Here is a 23378-nt window from a genome sequence, read left to right as displayed (position 1 = left end):
TCTTTTCCTAAGGAAATATTTACGTGTTTAGGAGACAGTAAATTTATATTACCGTAAAACAGATTGCTTAAATATCTTGTGACCATTCCAGCAACGAACATATTTAGTTTTTTTACATCAAATACACACTCTTTATATAAGGAAGAGTTACACAGTCTATAACAAGCATGGGTTTATGTTAAGAGACAAAATAGCAAAAGATGTAGTTTAGTATTTTTCAAGACAAAGCAAAATAAATGAATATTTTTACCATTGTTAGAATTTCACAGATTAGATGCAAATCCAGAGTTAATCGAATCTGAAAAGAAACAAAACTGAAAGAGGATGCTCTTCAGCAAAGAAAACTTGCTTTGACAGTGTTAAACAGATAGCTGGGATCTGCTGGGAATACATACCTTGCTTTCATCTGATTGACCTCATATCATTGCTATGGTGCATAACTACACCTGACAGGTCATTGATTGTCAGAATGTAAAGCAGATCCTTGGGGAAATAACTTGGCAGAGAGCAGCTTCCAGTGTTTTCACATTCCCACAGCAAAAATTGAAGTCCCTATTCCAGTATTCACCACATATAGAGAAGAAAGAAAAACAATGCCCTTACAAAAGGCTTGATAAATGACAAAGATGGTTAGCAACAGCCTCACATGTCAATTAACACATTTCAAGCTCAGATCACAAACATGACAGAATAATGTTGATTTCAAATTTCAGAATGAAAAAAGCAATACTTTTTTTCTCTCTTCAGCCCAGCTTTCACTCCACAACTCCAGTAACTTCAACACTTTTCGTGTTCAGTCCTGCATGATAATTTTGCCGAAGGTATGCAGCGCACACACACGTGCACAATAAAAAGCCCCCACAGATTAGAATGCTGTTTATTCTGCTGCCACAAAAGCAATTTTACTCTACTTTGTGTGACCAAATGTACCATAATGTTTTCATCACCACGTTAAAGAGAGTATGCCTAATGGCTTATACAGTCCTACTACACAAGAACCCTATTCAAACATTTGCTTAAGTCATGCATGGCTTTAGTCACATGCATAATAGCCTACAGACAAAAGACGCAAGAGACAAGGAGGGCTTTATGTATCAAACTGAAAGTAGTATTTCCCTGTGCTGATACTATGTAAACATCAGAGATCTGCAGGATGTCATATTAATATGATTTTTTTATCAGAGAAAAAGAAAGATCAATGCCTATAACTACAGCACCTGTGCCTGGAAAGAATGTACACATAGTCAAAAATGATAACAAGAAATTTAGATATCCACAAAAAGAAAAAAAAATAAACAAAACCCCCAAAACCAACAACAAACCAAAACAGTGGTTTTTACGTGTGTACATGCTTAAAACAAACTAAACTATATTACTTAATATAGATTAATCAAAAAGCCTTTTTGTCAGGATATAAAAGAAATGTTCTTTGAGGGTTTTATTAGCTAGATGGACATGCTCACAAATTCAGGAAGAGACATAAATAGGTAAATATCTTTATATATTGAGAGTGTTCAGCAATAGCATACTTCAATGCCTGCATAAAGCCCTGCACATTAGCATGGGGCTACTGCTGTGCAGCCAACACCACCCATAGGGTGTCACCCCTAGAGACAAGGGTAGGCAGAGAGAAACTCTTGGGAAAAATCTTCAATTAATGTAAACTGATGGGACAACCCCTCCTCCACAGCAGCCACGGCTGCACTTCACAACTGCAAAACCGTGAGTGAAATCAGAGAAATCCCATCACAGGTCAGACATACAGACAGGCAGACACACAGACATTCATTTTTCTATGAATCTGGTCAGTCAGCAGAGTTGTCTCAAATCAGATGCCTACTCTGTAACACAGGACTGGCTTCAGGATAAACTATGCCAGTGTCCAAGCAAAAACCAAAGGACCTGCAAAGGATGCAGTACTATGGATCAAGTTCTTGTTTCCAGCAAGACAGCTAAACACAACTCTTCTACATGGTTCATCTATTTAAGAATGGAAATAAAATGAAATATTTTAAAAAGTTCAATCTCTGAATCTCTTTCATAGACAATCTTGCCTTGTAATGTGCATTTCATATAAATAGAATACATCTGTAGCATTTCCATCTGTACATTCTGAAGTATGTTATGAATGAGATCAGTATCAATATTCCCATTTTCAAATGCAAATCAGGATATAAGGAAAAGAGAAGTTAACTAGCCCCAGGCAGTCACCTGAAAATGAACCAAATGTTTTCTAGACCAAAAATTTCTGAGTCCACATACCAAATCTACAAGAATGTTCTGTCTTCCTTAATACCATACTGGGGTACCAGCTGACAAAGACTTCACTATGACCAAGAGTTGCATAATTCTATAAATAAATGTGAAATGGAAGTTCATTTCACAGTGGAAAAAAAAGTGTTAATTTATAGTAATCAAAACTTTGATTGAAATGGTTTTACTTTTGCTAAAATATTGAGGAGGAAAAAATAGGGTCAGAATAAAATTTTTAGTCGAAAGTAAATAAAAATAAAATTTTTAGTCAAAATGAATGAGAGCTGCCTGAAATAGTTTTGTAGTTCCAATCCCCAGGTACAGTGCATTTCCCAATTAATATTTCATACTCAGCCCAAAAAGACAGACTGGTTATGTGAGGTTAATGGAAGAACTGTTTTGTCATATTTCTATCTGGTGTGCTTGTGGCCCACAGTGTCAGGAAGACTGAATTTCCGAGGTAATGTTTGTCAAATATTCTTCCAAGTGATTTAATTCCAGGTGATCTTATTCACTGCATGGTAATAAGAGGTGAACAAAATCCTTCCTCCAAACAGAAAAACCGAAATAAGCAACAAGAGAAGCCACAAGGCCTCACTGGGCAGACTGCAGCAACAAGGCTCGCTGGGGAGGAAGCAGAGCTGCTGGTGTGGCAGTCAGATCCAGGCACTGCCCTGTGCAGGGTGATTTGCAGGATAGCAATCAGGCTGCTGCACACAGATACAGATCCACCCACAGCGGTGGGAACATAGCAGTTCCTACTCAACACGTGTTTTTCTTCTCGTATCTTGTACACATGGCTACAAAACCTGAGCCTTGTTAAAAGACTATCTCCATTTAGCACTACATGTAGTGTGCTCTACTGTCAACATATCTTTTCTGACCTTGTACACTAACATTTCTAAAATTAGAGAAAAAACCACATGAAATGGCAGTACCTACAGATTAACTATACCCTCAGTAATTTAAAATACTAGAAAAGATTGAGCAATATTTGCCTGTGATTTCAAATAATTACTGCTCCCATCCTGAAACCTACCTTGTCAATATTATCTGCAAGACACTCCCAACAGCCAGCACTGGGTCACAGCTCAGGCACTGTGGTTGGGTTGAGACAGGTTTGAGCTCACACCAGAGCTACAAACAAACCCTGGCACTCCCCACTGCCTGACCTGCCCATAAGTCTTTTTTTTTTTCCCCAGTGTCTAATTGGAAATAGTTGATCAGTGGTGCCCAGGCCAGGCATCAGGAGTAGACATGAACCAAAGGAAAGAAACTTTGACAGAATTCCAGATTTCTGCTCTTTTGCCCTGAGTCAGTTTGAGGAAGGGTTATACCATGAATCCTAACTAGCTCATCAGGACTGACCCTTGGACGAGCCTCACGTCACCATCTGCAGGATATAAGCTATATATAGTGTTTGAGCAAGGCAAATGGAAGTGTGTTGAGGCTCGAAATTAAGGTTTTGACCTTGGCTTAAGATTTGTGACAACATATGCAGATACAGCAGGCAGCTCCTTTATTTACCACATACAAGCTGTGCAGGTATATTAGCCTTAGGTTTGCTCTTTTAGTACTGATAGAAACAGATCACTTATGAATAAGTTAAATTTCCCATTCGTTTTTAACATTAAGCCCTATGGAGTGAAAATAAAATCTCTTAAGGCCAGCAAATAAACTATTATAAGCTTTACTAAAGTGATTTTCAGGTTATAAGAACTATGAAGTATGAGAAATAGCTTCTTATTTTCTTAAGGGACTTTGAAAAAGTAATGAGAACACAGGTAAAATACAACTGAGGTTTAGTTGTTGGGATTATTTTTCCCTACTTTGTTTGCCAAAGAAAATATAAACCACTTAGAAATATCTTCCAGAGTTAAAAATAAAAGTCTTTTGCAAATTTGGATTAAATTGAGTGAATGAATTTGACAGGTGGAAATGAGGGGAAACATTGAAAACTTCACTTTCTATATTTGCTCATCAAGGCATGTAGGTTTCTGATTGTAGGATGTTTTCATTGAAAATGCTGCTGAAGCTTTGTACAAGCAGCAAGAATTTTAATAGATTTTGCTTTTGAGCAATTTCATCAATTTTCTTCTATTGTGTGGTTTGCTCTCTAAATATGTAATTCCCATAACTTTGATTATTTGGATTATTTATTAGGATATAACATATATGTAACCCTGAGTAGCCAGCAAATCCATCTTTACTGTGAGGCCACTGCAGGAACAGAATGTACAAGCTGGTTGCTGTCTCTGGCATCCTCACCTCTTTCAGAGGTTCCTCACCACTGCCCAAAAGCTGTGCAAAGCACTAAACTGTGCATAGAAGGAGCATTCTAATGAGCCTGGGCTCTCTGGTGATGCAAATCTGGTGCAATACTTGTGCTGCTGCTCCCCAGGGCTGCTCCCAAGGCACATTTCTGTGGAAAGAGCCAGAAAAAGGCACAGGATTGTGGCTTCCAAGAGGACAAAGCCGCTTCTTTCACCACCAACAGGTCAGTGCACAAGGTTTCATGTCTCCAAAGTCCCTTCAGTCAAGCATGTCAAATTCTTTCAGTATTACAGTTCTAATGCAATTTTTATTTGTAAATGATTACTTTCAGTGTTACAGCAGCAGGACAGACATAGACAAAGATATTTTGTATCAAGGAGCACAGACAGGACAGGATGTCCAGGACCTTTAGCTTCGCCCCCTTTTCCCTCACTGTCTTGCAGGAACTATTTAATATAGTTTCTTTTACAAAAAATTGATGGAAATCACTATGGGTCTTTTATTTAAGAAATAATAATAAAAAGCAATATCCCTGGCAAAGAAAAATAAGGTAATTCTGAGCCACCAAAAGGCTTAAACCTAATGTCAATGTTAAGCCAAAATGCAGCTGTAAGCTTCCAAAATTAACTGCTTCCCAATCACAACAACAAAAAAAAAAAAAAAATACAGGGAAAACCATCCTATGTTTATTAATGTAGTACCTGCATGTCTGACCACAGGGACCACTTCCATCTGACTGACTCACAAAAATGCAGAGATTACAAGAAATTAGGTTTGTTTAACTAATTGATTGACAGAGTATACAGCAAAAGACAAAAGTTCCTTGTTCATTTAGGCTTCTTGTCTGAACTTGTGTTTTTTTTAATCAAAAAGAAATTAAAGATGAGTTCTGTAACTGCTTAAATAAGAAACACACCCCACAGTCAGACAGCTGGATAACCTGTGTTCTCCTGTCCCCTACAGCACATCACACTACCATATTCTGGTCAATGTACCCAGAATTCTGCTGCTTTTCAAGCACATTTACTGAGCTCTTACGCTCCTTACTTGGGGAACTCTCTCTTCCTAGAAGATAGAGTACAATCTGTGTTTTAGTTTCTAGTCAATAGTGTACTTATGAAAACAAAAGACAAGACCAACGAAACTTCTGTCTTTCAATACTGTGGTCCATCCTGAGAAAAGGATAATTTAATATGTCACTAATTTTTCCATTGTTTCAACATCTCAACATCCAGGCCTCCACATTTCATACATTTTCAAATAATAGATTTACTATCTTATGTTAAACTCAGATATATTTTCTAGAAAGTCATGTGGCCTTGATATGCAGCCGTCAGGAAATGGGGGCCTTGATTCCTTTGGTGGGCTGCTCAACCGATTAAACTCATTGTGAAAAATGTCTCTTCTACTTTCCAAAAATGCCTCAATTCAGGCATTTCCCAGACTTTTCTTTATCTCCTTTCCATAACGCTGTAGGATTCTTCCTCACCCAGTACTTGATGCCAGGAAGGTTCTTTCAGGCTGTTAAGTGGCTTCTCAGACCTGTCCTTTTGATATGCTAACCAGGATAGAGAGCTCTTTCAGCCCCTTGTCACTCTGGTGGCACTGCCCAGCCCTCTCCCCAGTTCCTGAAGTCCTTACACCAACATTGACACCAAGGTGAGAAGCAGTTTCCCAGCATCTGTCATGTCCCATTTCAAAGTAAAATCACACCTTTCCTTTGCCCAATTGTTATACACCCAAGGGTCTCTCACTCTGCCCTAACATTGTGTTGTTAGCTGCTACCCTTGCTCATCTGCCAAGCCGCAAATTCAACCCAGCCACTGCACAGTTTCCCATTGCATAGCCAGAGAACCTGTATTTCTGACACCTAAGTGACTTAGAATGTTTCAGTAAAGTCATATATAACATAAACAGACTGCTTATAAGCAATACAGACCACTCAGTATCAGCACTTTATTGCCCTTGTTTGTGTTCCTCCAAATGGTGGCACACAGGCATTTTAAGAGCAGAGATTTTATGTGAACTTTCAAAACACTATTGAAAATCCTTAACAGCACTTTTACAGTGCTGGTCCCTGCAGAACCTGACTGGAAGCATTTCCATTCACTGATGAGTCTCCATTGACAGTCTTTCTGAGAACAGGCAGTTCTGCTCCATTTATTGCATCCTATGATACATTACACAGTTCTTAACAAAGCTATTAAGACTGGAAAAAATATCCAAAGAAATGAAAACTCTGTATGTTAGAGCACCAAGGGACAAATCCTCTTCTCTCTGAAATCAAGTAGAGCCTGAAATATTTTTTGCTGAGAGTAAGAGCAGACACAATCTAAAAAAATTAAACCACAACACATTCTTACATGCTACATTCACAGAGGAAATTAATTTGCAGCAATCAACAGCTCTCCCTCTAATCCAAGGTAAAAATAATCAGTGTAATCTATGTAAAATATTTGCAATCTGAATATTTATCAAATATATAAGTATATATCAAAATATTGGCTGAATCTATCTAATTTGAACAAAAATCTACATAAAATGAATGACATTAGTCAGCTGAGAAAGCTTTTAGTGGATTTAACTAAAACAACCATTAGTATTCACTGGTATAGACAAAAAGCCAAGACTGAATAACAACTTACTTTGAAAAATCAAACTAAGCAAAAGAAAGTGAGCTGCAATTATTAATTTCTAAGCCTATTACTTTGCGGGTGGGATACATTCATTCCATGACCACATCAACACATCATCATGCAAAACCTGTGATATTCAGCTGACAGGGGATGTATAAATATCATTGTGCAATAAAACAGCACTAGATAAAAATAAAGAGACTGCCTCATACCTTTTAAAGGAAACACAAGTGAAAATCTAATGAGAAACAAAGAAAGTGAAAGGGCTCATGTGCTCCTGTGAGGATGCCTGGCCCCTGTCAGCATCACCCAGCTTGGAGCTTTAGCTGAACAGGCAAACAGGACTAGGAGGCAGCTTTATTTACAACACATTCAGTGAGAGATAAGGTGGAGCTCAGTGCACCACCTAAAACAAGGAATGTCTAAGAGGCTATCTACTGCTCTCTGCTCCTCTAGTGACCTTGGCTACTCTTCCATGTGATGTCCAAGCATCCTCCAAGCCATAAGAAAGCCCTATTTTACATGCCAATTCAACATGAACCTCACCCTAGTTTCATGGAGCAAAAAAAAAAAACCCAAACACTTTGGAGTGTGCTAGCAGTCTCCTAAAGTAGGAGAAGAGGGCAGCCACTGTTGTTTCCAAAATTTATTTCATATTTCATAATGATGATGTTAGAGTTGCCCTGGCTCCCTAGCTGCCCTTCTGGACTTTAGAGCCTCAAAGCTTGGCAGCAGCACACCCCTCTTGTGCAAAAATGGGTGTGTGAGAAGACAAAGATAGCAATAATCTGGCCCTATGTAAGAAAAATCAATTTTAATCTTATTCTGACTCTTCATGGTTAACTGCTGATACCTCCATCAGTGGGTTAGAACAAAAAAAGGTGAACAAGTCTGTGATCTCTAGGTATTACACACAAGCAGTACTATTTAAGTCCCTTAAGATCCCCCAAGAAACCAGCAGCAGCACTGGGAAGGGCAGACACAATTTTTGTGAGACTGCAGAGTACTACAGGCAGCATCTGTCACCCACTGGGGTTTGACTCTAGAAAACAATCATGTTGAACTGTCAAGAGAGCCCCTTCATCAGGCACTTTCCAGAATGCAGTGAGCACACATCCCATGCACTTTGGTAGCCACTATGACACACTGCTTTTCTATTCCTCTGGGCTTGCAATGCCCATGTCCTATCCTGTCAGTCTCCAAACTCTTTATATACAGGAGCCTGCTACTCCTGTCACAACCCCACACAACTGAACTGAGGGTTCAGTTTATCTGACTAGGATGGCTACAGCTCCAACAGCCACCACCCATGAGCAGGAGACCAGCTAAATTCCCTGTACACAACACAGGACTGATGCCTGGCAGCTGGAAAAAAAAAATAATAAAAAAAAAAAAAAAAAAAAAAAAAAAAAAAAAAAAAAAAGAAAAAGCTTGACCATTGTATTTTACACGCAAAGTCAGTGTACCTTATATTAAAAAAAAAAAAAAAAAAAAAACCAAAAAAAAAAACCCAAACCAACCAGAAGTGTGTTTAATTCCTATTAGAATTCTCTTTTCTCAAGGAAGCTGCATATAAAATGTCCAGTGAGCTTAACTTGATTAGCAATTAACTTTACCATCAATCCAAAGTGAATCTAATAATTTCCAGTTTACTTTGAAGCAAAACGGCAGAATTTTGCCCCTTGTGTTTGGTAACTGACTTCTTAAAACCAAAAGAATCATGAGATGAGGACTAAAATAAATACTTATTTCTTTCTTACATCAAGAAAACAATACATATATGTTTGAGCATAGTACACTATTCCCTGGCTAAAAGTGTGCATGCCCACAGTCACAGAGCACAGGAAGATGCCATGGGGTGAGCCAAGCCCTGCAATTTCTCAGAAATAAATCTCCACCATTCCAACTACTCGGGAACATGTTCCCGAAATTCAGGAAACAAACTGCTAATTATTTCCTCCAAGGTACTGCAGTTCCAGTGCATTTCAAAATGAACATGTGAGGAGAGTCAGCTGTTCTCCACCTGGGGCACTAGGAGTTAGTAAAATAGGTACAGGTACCTTAATCAATATTCTGCAAGTTAAGAAGCTAAGGCACATTACACATTACGTGTGGGACCATTCAGAAGGAGAGGGTGAGACTTCCCTAGTGAGACAGAGTCAGTGATATCTGAGCAAGCTCTCGTCCACTTCATAAGAACAGAATCCAGTGCTCACTCTGGAGTGCACCCCTTCTAGCCTGGGACACTGAAATCCATTGGAAGGTTTTTCTGTGAAGGGTCTGTGTCTTCTCTTCATTGACCATCAGGAGAGTCCAAGGAACAGGCATGGAAATTACCAGAGATTAATATTGTGAGAGAGGAGACAACAGGCCAGGGAGACAGAGGCATTCTCAGCTGGATGCTGAGGACTAATAAGAGAGGTGAAAAGCCTCACTGAAATTTTCTTCCCCTGTGGATCACTCTCTCCAGGTCCTGATAAAAACCAACCAAATTACATCAATTCAAATTACACCTATGTCACAGACAGTTCATAAAATGGTTGGGCCATGGTTCATAGCTCAACCATATTGCAATGACATTTAACATGACCTAACTTTGTAGACTTTCATTTGACTTTCCACCCTCCAGTTTCTGCCATTCCCTCCTCTCACTGCCATTTCTCCAAAAGGAAGAACATCAGATAAAAAAACCTATGTATAAGAATTCTCACCACATCTCCAGAGAGAAAGACACAGGAGGCTTTCTTGTTCTTGGTTGTGCCCAGCACTTTTTTTCATAAATATTTTGCAACAATAATTGCTTAACTGTATCATAGTATTAACAGAAACTTCTCACACATTTTATGCTAATCCAGTACCTTCTCTCATAGTAATGATTTAGGTTGTTGTATACTTGCATGGGTGTAGCTCTACACACGCAGCTTGCAAGTGACTGAACTGTTAACTATTTTAAATAACATGACCATTCTTGAAAACAGAAGGTGGTGTGCAGACCCACCACAGGAACAGCCACTCAACCACAATTACCTCCCTCCAAATAACTTCCACTTTAAAGGCTTCTTTCTCTAGGAATCATTAGCCAAAAAGATCTTTTTGTAGTTTATATTAGACCCCACCACCACCAGAATAACTGCCTTGTACCCCACTGCAGCTGCCCTGGCTGTTGACTGTGTCTGCAACACGGGCAGGATGCACTCTGCCCACGGCTCCGTCTGGAAAGCAGCCTGCAGAGAAAACAATCACTTGAGAACCTAATTCCAGCAAGCCAGCACTGCCATTTATCTTGGACTACAGTAACAGTGGAGGCAGTCAAACACATCCCAAGCTCAAGGACCATGAGGAAGAAGGACAGGTTTATCCACTGAGTAGTGAATGTGCAAAGCCAGCTCCCCAAAGCAGGGCTGCTGTGCTTCCTAGTGAGCAGGTACCACGAATGCTGCCAAGTGGCACCCACGTTCCCGTAGGTGTCCCAAAAACTGCTCTATAGTGCTTGTAAGGTTTCTAGCAAGCACACTATTCGTTCACAGGCAAAATTTGCCAGGCTTATTAGTGCAGGAGCCTGGGGCGATGAGAGTTAGAACAAATGGAACTTTTCAAAGGCACACAAGAAAGAGGTAATCTAAAATTGAAAGCTTGTAAGTTTTTCTCCTTTATAAATTCCCTCATTTGTCCTCAAGGACAATATATAAACATGTACATTGCAGCTCATGTGATCAGACACTCTCTCAAGAACTATAAACAGTGTAGCTATGAATCATTACTAGGCTGGAATTGCTTTCAGTTCTTTCCCACTGACTCACCATATGGATCATTTGTCTGGTCTTTCACCTTCCCCACTCCTCTCCCTCCCCCACAGATCACACATGACCCCTTCCCGAAATTCCAACACGGGAGGTTTGCTCAGCTCTGGCAGGCAGGTGACAAGAGTGGCTCCCAGCACAGGTGCTGAGCTCACGGCACTTCCAGCACCCCCAGCTCTCTGCTGGAGGTTCTTGGCTCCCGGCACCGCGCTCCCGCTGCGGCTCAGGCATTCCAGTTGGACGTGACACAAGTCTAGCGACCCTCACAACTTCAGCTCATTTTGAGCAAGAGTCAGAAAAGTCATTTCTGCCACCCCACCTACCAGAATGGTAAGTCACACAAAGCGGAGGAAGAAACGGGTTTGGATAGTTACACATCTTAACCCACTGCAGTTAGGTCGGACTGAGCAATACATCAATCAAAGCTTTCATCTTTCATTTAGAAGAGAAAGGTAAAGCCAGTTCCTAGCCTTCATGGTCGTAGAAAAAAAAAAAATGTGTTGAAGTTATGACTTCCAAATCTTCAAAGGCAGACCGTAAATAAAAGTGCTGACATTTATTGCTTTTAAGCAAATCACATTCTGGAGTGTGACTCATGAATGTCGGAACTGGCAAGCACCAAGGCAATCATGTTGAGAATGAGATCATGATGCAGTAGGTGTGCAGCACTTTCTTTTCAGCCTATTCACTATCTCTATTCTACAGTAATAAAGAAGAAAGTTTCTTTTCAGTCAGTAATAAAGACCTTAATGTGCCTTCCAGGGCCCATGGAAATAGTAAAAAGTACATTTCTGCTTCACTAAGAAAGCTTTTGATACATACTTGATCTCATAAAATACTGAAGGGTGTATGACGTATTCACATGAGTAAGTCAAAAGGCTCCACGGTACTCATACCAGTAAAATTAGGAATGTGCAGAGGCTGAAGTCTTATATTTTAAAACATTGGAGCACCAATCTTCTTTTTATTGTTTGTAAACTGCTGGCAAAGGGATGTTCCTGTAGAGAGGAGGGTGTAACCAAAGGGGCAAGAAAAAGAAATTACATATCTGTACTGCAGAATTAGTCATGGGGTTACATCAGTTTAATAATTCAGGAGACATTTTGTACACATATCAGGTTGGCTTGAAATTAACTTCAACTTCAGTAAACTCTATGAATAATGATTTCAAATTTGAATGACATGCACGTATTTTTCTACTGAATAATTGCAGAAACTATCACTTTCAGTATTCAGAGCCAGGGTTCTGATGCTCACGATGCAGGGCTTGTCAATTCTGCAAGCAACAAGCTTTGAAGATAGTCACTGGAACATTTGGATAAACAATCAAGCAGATATATTTGTTCAGCTGTCCCTTCTAAAAAGTACTTCGTATCTGCAACATGTTTTTCCACAAGTATATTACAAAAGCCTCACCTATGTTAAATGTATCCAGACAACAAAGGAAGTGTGATAAATACCATCAAAATTTACAGTCTGGTACTTTCATCATATAGACACAGGTCCTTTACAAACATTGAACTAAATTTATCATTTTCCTTAATGCCATCATGATTCAGGCTGATACTGCCACTTCTACTGCCTTCTTTTTTTCCTACTGCTCCACAAACAGAATGACCTCATGCTGCCTGCAAGCAAAGGAGTTAGACAATAGGCTGCAAATGACAAAGGATGCGGGAAGATAGGAGTTAAAAACTAAATTATTATAACAAAGGCTACATCTAGAGGTTGTACTGCAAAGTTGGTTAACATCACTAATATAACTTTATAGCATTAGATGCATCACACAAGCACCTTGATTTTATTTTGTAGTGAGGATAGAGTTTTTCACACCTGTAAACAAATACCTAACTTACACACTATAGAATGTGAATCTTACCATACAGAAGCAACTGCTCTGTTGTACCCATCTAGGGAAGTGTGCTAGGCTCAACCAAAACGGACCTTTGGTTGATTCTTCAGCCACCTGCTTACCAGAAAGCAGAGGAATCTCCCTGCTATGTTACAAACTATTGGCATGAATATACAAAGTAAAAAAGACCTTTGCTTTATTTCCTGTCAGCCCAGTGTCACATTGATTAAAATGTTGCAAGCATTCCTTCAGATAGCTACAATTTGCTCTAGAACACAAACAATCCTGAAAATCTACTCAGCTGAATAGCAAATGGAATCAAGCTGCAAGTTCACGCACCAAAAAATTAAAGAGAAAAATAAGAATACATGTTCCTGTTAATACCAACGTCTTAAGGCATAAAAAGTGAATAAGGAGGATAAATGCCCCCCACCTATGCAAAATTACAATCTTCAGAACACCTGCAGTGACTTGAATTAAATCACAGCCAGCAGGGACTTCAGGATGACCCACTGAAAAATAGTCTAATAATTAAATGTGCGCGCACATATACATTTATACAAGAAATTTATATATGTATTTATATACATACAAATAAAACTTTGTTTAAACTTCAGTGCAGAGAAGAAATATTGTCTTCCAATATTCTTTTTAGCATACAAGAAACTCAGTAACTTGTGCCCAGCAAAACTATAAACCTACCAATTATTACATGGTCTTACATAACAAAAAGCAAAAATTGAACTTTATAGAACATAGGAAAGCAAGGGCACACTGTTGGAAACTCTTAATTGCAGCCAATGTCATCAGATGACTCACTGGTACTAGAAATCTGTCTTCAAGCTGAGCTGTGAGTTAGAAGATGTAGCCAAGCCTTAGCTCCATGTTAGAGCTCCTTCGGTAAGTGTTGCTGCCTGGAACCCAACTGTGAATGCTGGGCAGCATCCCCAGCCCTGACACTGTCCTTGGGCATTGCAGACACTGCTGCTCTTTGCATACATTCAAGGCTGCTCCAAGAAGACTGAAGTTCTCCTCCCTTGCATCCTTGCCATGTTCGCAGGTTCATGTTTATCATTTTATTCAGTTATATAATCAGCACATAGAACAATCACATTGGATTTTACAGTGCCCCAGAGAATCTGAAAGCTTGAGGTTTCCTGCTATCAAAAAGGTAAAAGCTACACCTCTCAAGAAAACATTAGAAGACTGTTGCAAGTCAGGATGAGACACTGAGCAGCTGACCACAGGAATCACTTCGCTCTGCAAAAACATAATCGACATTCCCTCAGCCTTGGATTTTTCTCATCCTGTTTCCCTTCCTCATATGTTGTCACTAGTCACTTTCAGTAAAGAAAACCTGGAAACCTGAATATGCAGCATTTTACTTGTTTTCCTTAGTTGTGAGTCAATTTTCCTTGCCAGCTTTGCAGTCAAGGAATTGCAATACTACAAGGGCAAACATCTGCTGTCAGGCATGCAGCACTATTGCTTGTGTGGATTTCTTCCCAGCAGCTGGGAGGAAATACTCCTTCTTGTTTAGACAAAAATATCAAATGGTTAGGAAATAAGGAGTTAGGAAAAGATGTATACAAGGTTCACTCTTGAGAAACCCTAGAGCACAGCCTTAGCCACTAAGAAAATTCCACTAGACATGAAGTTAACAATAATTGAGATCTGTTCATTTATGGTAAGTCAGCCATTTTACTGTTGACCTACTTTGTATCAGCAATAATTTGTCACAGTGCATTCTCCAACTGCTACTGAAAGAAAGGTTGAAACCATACATTAAGAGCAGAGTGTCAAAGCAAGTGATGTTAATTATACCCCACAATTCCTATGTTGATGAAATTGTCACTGCTAACTATTAATACAGCATTTATTGTCTAAGCCCAGCTTGCTCTACCAACCTCTGAAAGCCACTGAATTAACATCCTGCTTCTCAGTGTTCACATTGGAATGTAAATCTGAAACGTGTAAAAATAACCTCTGCTATTACACCAAGAATGTGTAAATATACATTCCTTTTTTGGGAGAACTATTTATCTCCAGTCTATACATGTTTCACTCTTTAAACTAAAAACAGCTTTAATGTTCTTCGGTCAAGTGGCAGGTTTTGCCAATATAAACTATTTTCTCTTAAAATTATGGCATTAAGTAGAGGAATCTTTGTAAAATGTACAATACTACTTGATTTATAGAAATTCAGAAATAGCTTTACATAGACACACAAAAAAGAAAAGCAGCGATGTTCTCTGTTGTATTCATTGCTAACCTGCACAATAACAAGAGATCATATTCTCCCAGCATAAACAAGGTTAATTAGAAGGACACCTTATGCGTATTGAGTGTTCATGTTCCATGACATCTGCTTAATTTGGTGACAGAAATGTTTACAAGCATCAGCACAAACCAACCACTCCAGAAGCACTAACTGGATTCTTTATGGTTTGTACATCAGTAAACTGTTTTGTAAGGTTCTACTGCTGCAGTACAGTTCACCCTGCTTCTAAATAATCTCTCAAGCTCTTCCTTCACCCATTTAAGTTGAAGGCAGTCAAAAACATACAGGCTTAACAATATTCAGCCTTCAAAATTGTCATCTTTAAGCTATGGCATGAGACATACAACTTGGTATAATCCAAGAACACTCATTTTGTGATAAATACGGAAGACTTTCTTATCCTATGAATAAAGAATGAAGACTTTCCTATGATCCAATATGAGACACAACAAAAGTATAAGCCAGTGATAGTATTTTCACATCAGAAAAGTGCCTCATGGTATTTCCAAATTCTTGTGTAGATTGATAGAACAAACCAATAATATCCTGTGGCATAGTGGCCTATCATATACAGATTTACTTGAAAATTTTTGTAGAGTCAGCAGAAAAGTGGAAAACTAAAATCAGCATTATTAGCAATCAAATGAGAATCCTCACATTTCTATTCAAACCAAAAAATGACACTAAGATCTACAGGGAGAAAAAAAAATATGGTCCAAATGGCTGCTTAAGCCAGATGTACATCTCCAGAATAAGCAGGAGAAAAACACAACTGCAAAGAGAACAAAACAACAGAGCTTCTTACAGGATACATGTAATACAACTCTCTATAGGAGGAGCATCATTACCAAACATAAATACAAAAGTAGCATTGAGTGGCAGGATCTGATACCACACAGTAGCACAGTGGGGGAACACGCTGTCAGGAAAAAAAAATGAAATTTTGCTCACCTGGCATAAACTAGAAAGGACTGTACACTTTATAAAAAGACATTTACTGAATGGCCAACAAGTCTGAGCAGACTGATCCGTCACTGAGAAGAGCTGTAACATCAGAGCCTCGTACAGCTGAGACTGCCCTCGGAACAACTACAGGACTATTCAGGCTCCCCAAGGAAAGTCAGCTTATTTAACTAACGTGCACTGATCAAGCAGGTCTTGAATGTGTTCTCATGGCTAACATTTGCATTAAAATAACAGCCTTGCCTGTTTTGTAATGGCACCTCAAATGAAATTCAAAAGTGACAAGCATTTAGCTTAGTGCGCTGTTTGTTCCACCTGCAACAAAACACAGGATTGGCAACAGCCTACTCTTATAGACATACTCCACTTCTCTCAGGAGTCCTTATGCCCTGCTGCCACAGTATGCTAAGTACTTTCAAATTCAGACAAGGGCACATTGTGTGCACATTGGGGTATATTTAAATTCCAGCTGGAATAAATCCCAGCAACTCTGAGGACATAGGTTGTACCAATTACTAGTTACAGCTGCAGTTAAAAATTATGCCATGAATGAAAGCACCTTACCATAAAAGGACTAAAATGTTAACAATCTAAAGGAGCAGGCTCACTCTTGGTTTAGTGTCACATGCCAGTCACACAGATGGAACACTTGCTGCCTCAAAAAGCTATGCTTAATTTACCAAAAAGAAAGTACTGACAGCTGATGCTTTCATAATGTGCAGAGCTCACGTCAAAGACCAACTATACAGCTACCCCTTCTGATGCTGCTCTTGCTGTGCAGCAGAAAAGACTGCAGGCAGCACCACAATATACCAGGCATGGTTCAGTCAGCAGTGAGCTTCATGAAAGTTTAATACAGTTTTAAAGCCAAGCTCAATGTTTTCTTTCTATTTAAATACATGTAACACAATGGAAATTGTGTTTTGAGTGCTCCTTCCACTGGAACAAATTTCTTGCTTACAGATTTAACAATTCAGTGTCATCTTAAAAGTAAGAGAATTTTTAAGGTATCAAAACATGAGCCTAAACCTTGACCCTATACCTGAGCTACACCTGCACTTTACTATAACACAGGCTCACTCTGAAGCTTTGGCAATACATCTTTTGTCAGATGCCAACAGAGCAACATCTTTCAAGTTCACTGCTTCAGGAGCACTTATACTTCCACCAGCCCATGCTAGAAAGCCACAGTGCCAGAGAAGCCCTAGCAATACTTTGAAGTGCTGAATATTGTCATACATATGCAGATCATTGTAAAAATTGTATTTGTAAAGTTGAATTTTCAAAAAAACAAAGGGAAAGAAATTAAAAAAAAAAAAAAAAAAGCTGGACAGTTCAGTCTTATGTTTTGCTTATATATAACCAGCTATATTACAGATCAGCTATATTACAAAGACATGAACTGGAGATACAACACATTACTACTGCCTAATTGTAAAGGCTCATTCATAGTTGAGCAGGAGCTGCAACAACTCCTGGCAAGTCAGATGCTCATAGCTTGCAAGCTTGGCTAGCAAGTAATGATGGCTGTCTTTTCATTCAGAGCATCAACAGCAGTTCTTGTGACTGAAGTGACCAAGGTGGGTACAAAGTACACAGGAGATAAGGAACAGAAAAGTCTTGAGTTTTACTCCAGCACTCTGACAAGTGTAAGTAGACTGGTAAGGAATTTCTCTCAAGTGTATCTGCTGTGCTGTATACAAATGACATTAGTGTGGTGCTTAAGTGAATCACATCTCTACATCATCCATTAACTATGAATACACATATAAGTATGGGCTTCTCACTTCGCCTTAGCCAACCTTTAAAGTTTGGGAAAAAAGATCAACATACCTTTTGTTGAATCCAATGTTAATGATTTCTAAAGTGAAAGTCTTGCATCTGAAGAAAGCAAAAGGCAGCAAGCTGCTCTTAAGGCTATGGGACACTTGTCCCAACTCTTATTGTGCAGGGAATCCAACAGGTAAGAACTGTGAACTCGTGAGCAAGTAGGTCACGATGGACATTTAGGTTTGCTATATCCTTCATCAGGAAGCCAAGTAAACTTTAATCCTCTGGATTTATTCAAGTCATCTTTGGTGGATGTTATTTCTGTACCTTTTCCTCATATCCTGGAATTACTGGCCCTGGAGTTTTTTCCACATTGACTGATTTTACAAGGTTTAAAGTGACATATACATCGTGTTCCCCTAAACTTCCCAAGCATTTATATGTGAGGTCTTCATTAATCCAGGTCTGTACCAAGTGTTCCCTAGCATCAGGGTGCCACTGATGTTTCTTAAGCCTTTATAGTACCTATTTTATTTCTACTGTGAGACAAAAATAATTTAACTGATCCTATGTAATCACGACAAGAGATTAATTAAAATGCCAAGATAGGAAACAATTTATTATAGAGAGAAGAAAAATTTCTCATCCAAAATATAGAAATCTGTACAACTTTGCCACAATCAATATACATGAACTGTACAAATTTACACCAGTTCATAATTTACCAAATAAAAGATGACTAACAAAGTTCACAAAATAGATGGTGGTTTGTGGAAAAGACTTTTACCCAATTAAGAACAAGGAAATTACAAACCAGACCTCCACTTTCTAAAAATAAGAAGTTTACTCAGTCTTAGAAAACTACAAGCTAGCAAATGTACAGATAGCTGGCTGGTGCTAACACCACAGTTCAGACAGTGTCTTTATATGGTCTTTTTAAAGCCTGTTGCCATGGCAGATTCTGATCACTTGCTACTTTTGAGGCCAGTGTAAAGATCTGACCATTTCCCCAGGTTATTCTTACTATTTTATCTTATGTACATTTATACATATTTGTAAGTGCTAGGTAAAAGTCTGAAAATTAAAATTTCCAGTACGATGGTGTTCTTAAGTCTTGTTACTGAGCTGCCAAAAATGCTAACAATTAATAAATGTAATAGTGCAAATTTACTCTGCAAGACCTACTGCAGAGAATCACTTTATAAATACAGATCGGGGTTGAAAATTGGTGTAGAAATTAAGTCAGGTGTCTTGGAGAAACTGATACTTCCTAGATCTTCTTACTCCCTAGCAAGCTGCAATCATTTTGACTCACAGGCTATTAAATCACTGAAAGGTACTGTCCAAACTATGGCACTGTCACTTTAAGTATACCACTCTAACGTGCGCCAGATCTTCACAGCTGTGACACGGTTTAAATTCCATAATCCATCCCCAGAGGTGCCCACCCAAAGTAAAAACCAAATTTATCCATCCATTTTAAGGTGATCCATCCACAGACTATATCTTAACCTGATACAGTCATCATATTGTAGCTTTTGGAAGGGCTAGTTCTGCCCAAGAGAAGTTCCTCCTTACAGCTTATTCTGCTGTCTACCATTTGCATGTTGGTGTTACTTTGGCTACCTCCTGCTGGTGCAGCTTCATACAGCACACAGATGGAGCCATCCTCTCCAATGCGATAGGACACTTCGTACGGGTCAACCCAGAGAGTGAGTTCGCTCGGAAGAAGCTGAAACAGTTCCTGACTGCTCAATCCAATCCGCTGTGCTGCCTGTCCAATGAGAGGATCCATTTTATGGTTGATCCGGATACATCGGTAACCTGATCCCTTGCATGGCTTTTCTGGGAACCAGTGGTGTTTATAATGTTCTATAAAATAAAAAACAAACGTTATCCTCCTTAATTCCGTGCTGAAAGATAACACGCAGCGATTATTGGTCTCTTGCAAATTTCATACATCAATATCTTAATAAGCTTATTATTTTAGCATAAAATGACTTGAAAAATCATTATAGGTTTTATTTCTAATGATGATTTGCGGAAGTGCAATGTCCCTTGGGAAGCACTCGTACAAAGTTACTGTTTTGTGCTACTGTATAGAGAACAACATCCACCACCAGAACGGAGTGAAAAGCAACTTCCGGGTATTCATAAAAACAAATACAAAAATACAGAAATCATTACAAACATAACAAAAAAACTCAAGAGCTTCAAAACATCATAAACCAGAGAGGAAAAAAAGACCCTTTCCAGCATCCTTTTGAGATCACACCCATGCTTAGCTTCTCACATTCTAAGAACACCCAAAAATAACTAGGGAGGAAGCTGGGCAGCATTTACCGACTGACTCAAGCTGTATTTCACCACTGCTCTTCCCAGCCTGTTTTCCATGGCGAGAAACCAAGGACTTCACTTACCTCAGGAGTTTTATCCCACCCAAAACCCTATCGATCTGAGGGTACTCGTAGCCACTATCGAGCCCACTGGGACGCAGGCTTGGGATTACAAAACCCACAGGGCAGCGAAAGAACCCACGGTATTTGCTCCTAACCAGGGCTGTAGAGCGGCTAAGAGACGCTTCCAGAAGAAAGGGGAACCGACACTCATCGTCCGCCGATGAATTTTACTTGACAAAAAAACCCAGTTTCGGAGCGTTTTTCTTTCTGGAAACCGGGCGGTTTGAGCCCCTGGCGCGGAGCTCAGTCGGGGCTGCTCGAAAGCTTTGTCTACGGAGGCAAGGACGGGAGGGGGGAGCTGCCTGCGCGACGCCCGAGCCCCTTTTGTTTATACCCCGCTCCTGCCTCCCACACCCGCCGGGGCCGGCTCGGCACCGACGGTCCCCGCAAGGGGCGAGCCGCGGCCGCGGAGCCCCGGTCGCCCTCGCGGAGGGGCTCCAGTCCCTCGGAGGGGCCGACCTCTTCCTTTCCCCCTCACCGGGCGCCCGCGGACCGCGGTGCCGCCCGCACCGCCGCCACCCTGTCCGGGCGGGCGGCCCGCGGCGGACGGGGGGGAGCGGCTCCCGCCGCGCCCACGCCGCCCTCACCTGCCAGCAGCTCCTGCAGGCACTGGCTGAAGGTCTGCAGCTGCCGCTCGTTCATCAGCCCCTTGGTCCGCAGGAACTTGGAGATGAAGCCCACGGCCGCGGCGATCTCACGTATCATGCTGGCCCGGGTGTACAGGGCGGGATGCATGGAGGCGGCGGCGGGCGGCAGCCAGGTCTCCGGGGCGGCCGGTGCTGGGGCGGGACGGGTCGGGACGGGTCGCGGGGCGAGCGGCGCGGGACGGGACGGGGGCGGCGCGGCTCTAACTGGGCGCGGAGCAGGCGGCAGAGCCCAGATCACATCCCGGGGGCGGCAGCCTCCGCCTCCTCTTCCTACGGCAGGGGGGCGGCGGCAGCAGCGGCGGCCGCGGCAGCGCTCCCCGCATTTCCTGCGGCGAGGGGCGAAGGGAGCTACCCGCCGTCCGCCGCTTCTTATAGCCGCTACCGACCGGAAGTGGCGTCACGGCGCTGGGGGCGCGCCGCCGCCAATCCGGCGATCGCACCATCGTGACGGCAGGTGGCGGGGTGGGGCTGGCCGGGGTGGGTGACGTAATTGGCTGTAAACAAATAGAGCCGGGGGCGCGCGCGGGGGGTCGGCGCATGGGGCCGCGTGCCCGCGCACGGGCCTCCGCGTGCCCGCGCCGCGGGGAGGGGGCGCGTCCGTGCGCCGGCACCGCCCCGCGCAAGGGCGGCCGCAGAGGGCAGCGGCGTGGGCGCTCCCGCAGCGGTGATCGTCTGTGCCCGCAGGCGGCGGAGGCGACGTGTCTGTGCGTCCTTGCCTTTTCCCGGAGCGCAGGGGTGCGCCGGTGCCTCCACGCAGTGCCCGGCGGTCCGGGAGCCGAGCGCGGCGCTCCCTCACGTTTGTGAGCCGAGGCCTTCAGACCGAGTCCCCAGCGGGGTCTCCGCCCGGGGGCCTCCGCGCAGAGCGGAGCCTTGCCGGGCAGCCGGCGGCCCCGGGCCCTCGTGCCGGAGCACGGCCGAGCCTTCTCACAGGCTGCCGGCCAGGCCTCGGCTCTGGCTCTCTGCGGACAGCCCAAAAGAGCGTCTGGCCCTGCGCTTTCCCCGTCCCGATCAGGGGGATCGTTCCCCGTCGCACTGAGCTGTTGTCGCAGGTACCCTGCCCCAAAACCCTGGGGGAGTAATGTGTCAGCTAGTGACTGCCAAGAAGAGCGTCTATCTCAGGCCTTCCAGGGATCTGTCTCCCTTTTTGCTAAACAAAAGGGGAGAGGAAAAAACGGCAGAAGATTTCTGTTTGGTTTGTTTTGGTTTTGTTAAAGAACACAAAAGTCTAGCTTCTTTGATAGAAACCTTATTCTTTCCCAAGGGTCTATGCCCTGCCCCCTTGCAAAGCTTCAAGTGAAATACAGCCTGATGCCTGATATTTGCATGTGCAGTTCTTACAGTCAGCGATCAGAAACTAGCCCAACAAAGGCACACACAACACGATTTCTTTTTCAGTGAAAATAATTCACTAGTGAAATCTATAAAAAATACGTGTGTAAAATAATTTGAATAAAAGATGAAAGTAAAAGGGGTTTTTTGCTTATCTGGTGTGAGAAATGTAACTGTATAGTGCCTTTTGGTCTTTTCTCTGCTCACGGGATCTATTCTTAGTCCCCAGCCTCAGGGGACTCTCTTTTGACTCTGTACACGAGGGAAATCTTCCAAACACCTTCAAAAGATAATGGGAAGAGCTCAAACTCACAGCTGTACTGCATACTAAAAATGCTGATGTGGGTTTTAGAGCACAGTCCCATCCATTTTCCCCCTACTAACTTCTGAGTATTTACATTAATAATCATGGGCTGACCCTCCATTCTGTGACAAGGGAAGAGCTGCCAACCTGGCCTGTGCTCTTGCGGCTCCTCAGGTGCCAGCCATCCTTTCTTCTCAGTGCTTCTGTGGCATTTGTGAGGTATATCCACAGCTGCCATTTCTGCTCTGTTCATAGGTTGGAAAGTGCTGTGCTCTTTCAAACCTTGAAGCAGCAGATGCTTCTTTCCCCCTTCACAGAAGGGCCCACCATCCTACTGGAAACTGCCACTAACCTTGTGCAAAAGTGATGTTTGAGCATCACAATTACACTAAAACAATTGCTTCAAAATACAACAAAATACTTCAAAAAACAGCAAAAGAATAATATAATGTTTGCCACCTTTGCCTGGACCTGAGCTTTTTTTATTTGGGCCACTTTCTCATCTCTTCTCTTCTTAATTCCATCCAGAATCAAATGCTCAGAAGGAGTCTTAGAAACTCTCAAGTAGGTAAGTGGTCATATATGATAGTAGCACGCCAAAACAGGAGGTTTAAAAAGCTGTCCCCACCATAACTGCCATAGACAGCAAGGGTGTTCCGACTTGAATCATCCCCCTTGAGCTGTGCTTTTAAGAACATAATGTGGCAACATGTACTTCATGTCACACTCAGTGAGGGGGGGAGAAATTTGAAATATCCTTTTTAAATTTTTTTTCTATCTTAAAAAAAAAAAAAGAAAAAAAAAGCTTTC

At 41.6% G+C, this 23378-nt stretch overlaps 2 protein-coding genes across 2 annotated transcripts; one reads left to right on the top strand and one right to left on the bottom strand.

Annotated features, from left to right (window-relative positions):
* Positions 1 to 18421: 18421 nt before the first annotated feature.
* BTG1 (BTG anti-proliferation factor 1) lies at positions 18422 to 21025 on the bottom strand. The gene is made up of 2 exons (XM_041474256.1): positions 20876 to 21025; positions 18422 to 19701 (listed from the first exon to the last, which is right to left on the bottom strand). The coding sequence occupies exons 1-2, from the start codon at positions 21021 to 21023 to the stop codon at positions 19337 to 19339; spliced, it is 513 nt and encodes a 170-aa protein (XP_041330190.1). The 5' UTR covers positions 21024 to 21025; the 3' UTR covers positions 18422 to 19336.
* LOC121357185 (spidroin-1-like) lies at positions 21022 to 23108 on the top strand. The gene is made up of 3 exons (XM_041474262.1): positions 21022 to 21402; positions 21444 to 21984; positions 23097 to 23108. Exons 1-2 carry the CDS (start codon positions 21022 to 21024, stop codon positions 21969 to 21971), a joined length of 909 nt encoding a protein of 302 aa, XP_041330196.1. The 3' UTR covers positions 21972 to 21984; positions 23097 to 23108.
* Positions 23109 to 23378: the final 270 nt, after the last annotated feature.

Source organism: Pyrgilauda ruficollis, unplaced genomic scaffold (assembly GCF_017590135.1).
Source record: "Pyrgilauda ruficollis isolate IOZ18807 unplaced genomic scaffold, ASM1759013v1 scaffold32, whole genome shotgun sequence".
Taxonomy (NCBI): domain Eukaryota; kingdom Metazoa; phylum Chordata; class Aves; order Passeriformes; family Passeridae; genus Pyrgilauda; species Pyrgilauda ruficollis.
Note: the sequence above shows the minus strand (reverse complement) of the source record. Positions and strands in the feature narration are given on the sequence as shown.

Bases quoted from the DNA above. Each gene is read 5' to 3' on its own strand.
- LOC121357185 (XM_041474262.1), top strand. From the start codon at position 21,022: ATGGAGGCGGCGGCGGGCGGCAGCCAGGTCTCCGGGGCGGCCGGTGCT. The intron at 21,403-21,443 runs GCTGGCCGGGGT...GTAAACAAATAG, and splicing joins ACGGCAGGTGGCGGGGTGGG to AGCCGGGGGCGCGCGCGGGG.
- BTG1 (XM_041474256.1), bottom strand. From the start codon at position 21,023: ATGCATCCCGCCCTGTACACCCGGGCCAGCATGATACGTGAGATCGCC. The intron at 19,702-20,875 runs GTGAGGGCGGCG...TTTATTTTATAG, and splicing joins CCTGCAGGAGCTGCTGGCAG to AACATTATAAACACCACTGG.